The sequence below is a fragment of the Myotis brandtii genome, unplaced genomic scaffold, assembly GCF_000412655.1.
Source record: "Myotis brandtii unplaced genomic scaffold, ASM41265v1 scaffold806, whole genome shotgun sequence".
Classification (NCBI taxonomy): Eukaryota; Metazoa; Chordata; class Mammalia; order Chiroptera; family Vespertilionidae; genus Myotis; species Myotis brandtii.
The window spans coordinates 1,753,213-1,755,862 of NW_005371249.1; the positions used below are offsets into that span (position 1 = coordinate 1,753,213).

Sequence of the window (2,650 nt, forward strand, 5' to 3'; positions counted from 1 at the left end):
CCGTGGACTAAGGCATGGGTAGAGAGGGGGGATGTGGAAGTGCTTCTGTTAGGGTCTCCTTAGTCCACCAGCCAAAAATTCCTTATTGACAGTGTCATGAAGGGAGGACACCAAACATTAGAAATGAAGTATAAACCAGGCATCGAGTAACAAATGTAAATGCTAGGCAGACCCTGATCATCACATTCCTTTTGTACAGGACTCCAGGGGGAGCCAAATTACCATAAAAAAATTATTACACAAGCTCAGAATTAGAACCAGGGGAGTGAGGTAAAGTCAGCGGTCAGCCTCACTGAATATGACAACCTCCCAGGACACTGGAGGGACAATTTGGGGACAGGCAGGGCTGACCCTCTGGGTTTCTGTTTTATGGTCCTCGTGTAGGTTTATCCTTATGCAACCCTTCCTTCAAGTGTTAACACTACTGAGCCGGCTAAAACTCTTTCCTATATCCTGGTTTGATTAGATTTCCAGGCTGTCCCTTTCCTGCTTTTGATGTGATAGAGCCTGAGATTTAAGGTAACTTTAGTAGACAGTGAATTTTGTCCCTTAGACACCGATATTACAAACTGGTATGTCAAAGGGTGCATTTAATTATAATTGCTGGAAGCATCTCATTATAATCCCCAATATTGATCCCTATAAACATGTGTTTGCTGTCCTCAGTTTTCCTGAAGGTAGAAGAGAGAATTTAAAATGGAAGAGGCCAACCAATCCAAGGTGGCAGAATTTGTCTTGCTGGGGCTTTCAGATCAGCCGAAGCTGGAGAAAATGTTCTTTGTGCTCATCCTGCTGATGTACCTGGTGATCCTGCTGGGCAATGGGGTCCTCATCCTGGTGACCATCTCTGACTCCCACCTGCACACACCCATGTACTTCTTCCTGGGGAACCTCTCCTTCCTGGACATCTGCTACACCACCTCTTCCATCCCTCTAGTCCTGGATGGCTTCCTCACTCCCAGGAAAACCATCTCTTTCTCAGCCTGTGCTGTGCAGATGTTTCTCTCCTTTGCCATGGGAGCCACAGAGTGTGTGCTGCTGGGCATGATGGCGTTTGATCGCTATGTGGCCATCTGCAAACCCCTTAGATACCCCATGGTCATGAGCAAGGCTGCCTACGTGCCCATGGCTGCCAGCTCCTGGCTGGCGGGTGGAGTCAACTCTTTGGTGCAGATCTCTCTTGCAGTACAATTACCCTTCTGTGGGGACAATGTCATCAACCATTTTACCTGTGAGATTCTAGCTGTCTTGAAGTTGGCTTGTGCTGATATCTCCAGCAATGTGATCAGTATGGGGGTGGCCAATGTGATCTTCCTGGGGGTCCCAGTTCTGTTCATTTTTGTCTCCTATATCTTTATCCTCACCACCATCCTGAGGATCCCCTCAGCTGAGGGCCAGCGAAAGGCCTTCTCTACCTGTTCTTCGCATCTTACTGTGGTGGTCATCTTCTATGGGACTATTCTTTTTATGTATGCAAAACCCAAATCAAAGGACCCACGGGGGGAGGACAAGCAGGACGTTTCAGACAAGCTCATCTCTCTCTTTTATGGAGTGCTGACTCCCATGCTCAACCCCATCATCTACAGCCTGAGAAACAAGGATGTGAAGGTCGCTATGAAAAACCTAGCGAGTCAGAAATGCTTCACCCAGTGATAATAGGAGGAAGCAGTATAGTATCTTGTGATTCTGTGCACACAGGGGATCCCCTAAGAAATGACCACATGATGAGTACAGACTTGCTCAGTTTTATCACACAACTGTCCAAACAATGTCCATCAGGACGGGACTTTCCTGAGTGATTAACAATGCAACATCAACTCTCTAGAATGAAGAGGGGGTTGTGCTAAATCATGTAGAACCAAGAATAAGTGACTTTTAACATTTATTTCTATTCTGAAAAAATAAGCAATAAAATTACAACTTTGTAAAAAAACTGTATTTCTTTCTTAGTTCATGTACAGACTAGCTGAAATTTGTATGTGCCAATTATGTTGTTCTCTGCTCTACTGTGTAATGGGGAGCATGGCATTGAGGAACAGTTACTAGTTAATTGGTGTCCAAACTAAAATCCAATCTGCATTTTGGAAAGTTACCAACACCAAGACATGCCAAATGACATTATTTAACGCCTCTTTGTAGGAGCTCAGAGTGTTTCCAGTTTAATTATTTCCTGTTTAGTATTCTAGAGCCAATTTTGGGGGAACTCCTCTTGCTGTACATAGAGCATATCTATTCCTACTCTTCCCCTCAGTCCCCAACTAATCTAATTTCTGCAAAGAGAAAAAAAATTTTAAACCATGATAACTTTGCTCCAGAAGGTAAAGGAAAATATAACCATAATGTATGAATAGATAGAAAAATAGGGAAAGTAAAAAAGGATAACATGAAAATTCTAGAACTAAAAGCTGAAATATTCAAATTAAAAATAGAAGCTGGGCTTTTATTTATTTTTTTAAATTTTTTATTAAGTTATTACATATGTGTCCTTATCCCCACATTACCCCCCATACCCCCCACTCATGCCTTTACCCCCCTGTTGTCTGTGTCCATTGGTTAGGCCTATATGCTTGCATATAAGTCCTTTGGTTGATCTCTCCCCCTTACCCCCACCCTCCCCTACCTTCCCTCTGAGGTTTGACGGTCTGATCAA

At 43.6% G+C, this 2,650-nt stretch overlaps 1 protein-coding gene across 1 annotated transcript; it reads left to right on the forward strand.

Moving 5' to 3' along the window:
* Positions 1-696: 696 nt before the first annotated feature.
* Positions 697-1,653, forward strand: LOC102256770 (olfactory receptor 2S2). The gene has a single exon (XM_005884026.1). It carries the CDS (start codon positions 697-699, stop codon positions 1,651-1,653), a length of 957 nt encoding a protein of 318 aa, XP_005884088.1.
* The last annotated feature ends 997 nt before the right edge of the window (positions 1,654-2,650 follow it).

Excerpts from the sequence above, each read along its gene's own strand:
- LOC102256770 (XM_005884026.1), top strand. The coding sequence starts at position 697 with ATGGAAGAGGCCAACCAATCCAAGGTGGCAGAATTTGTCTTGCTGGGG.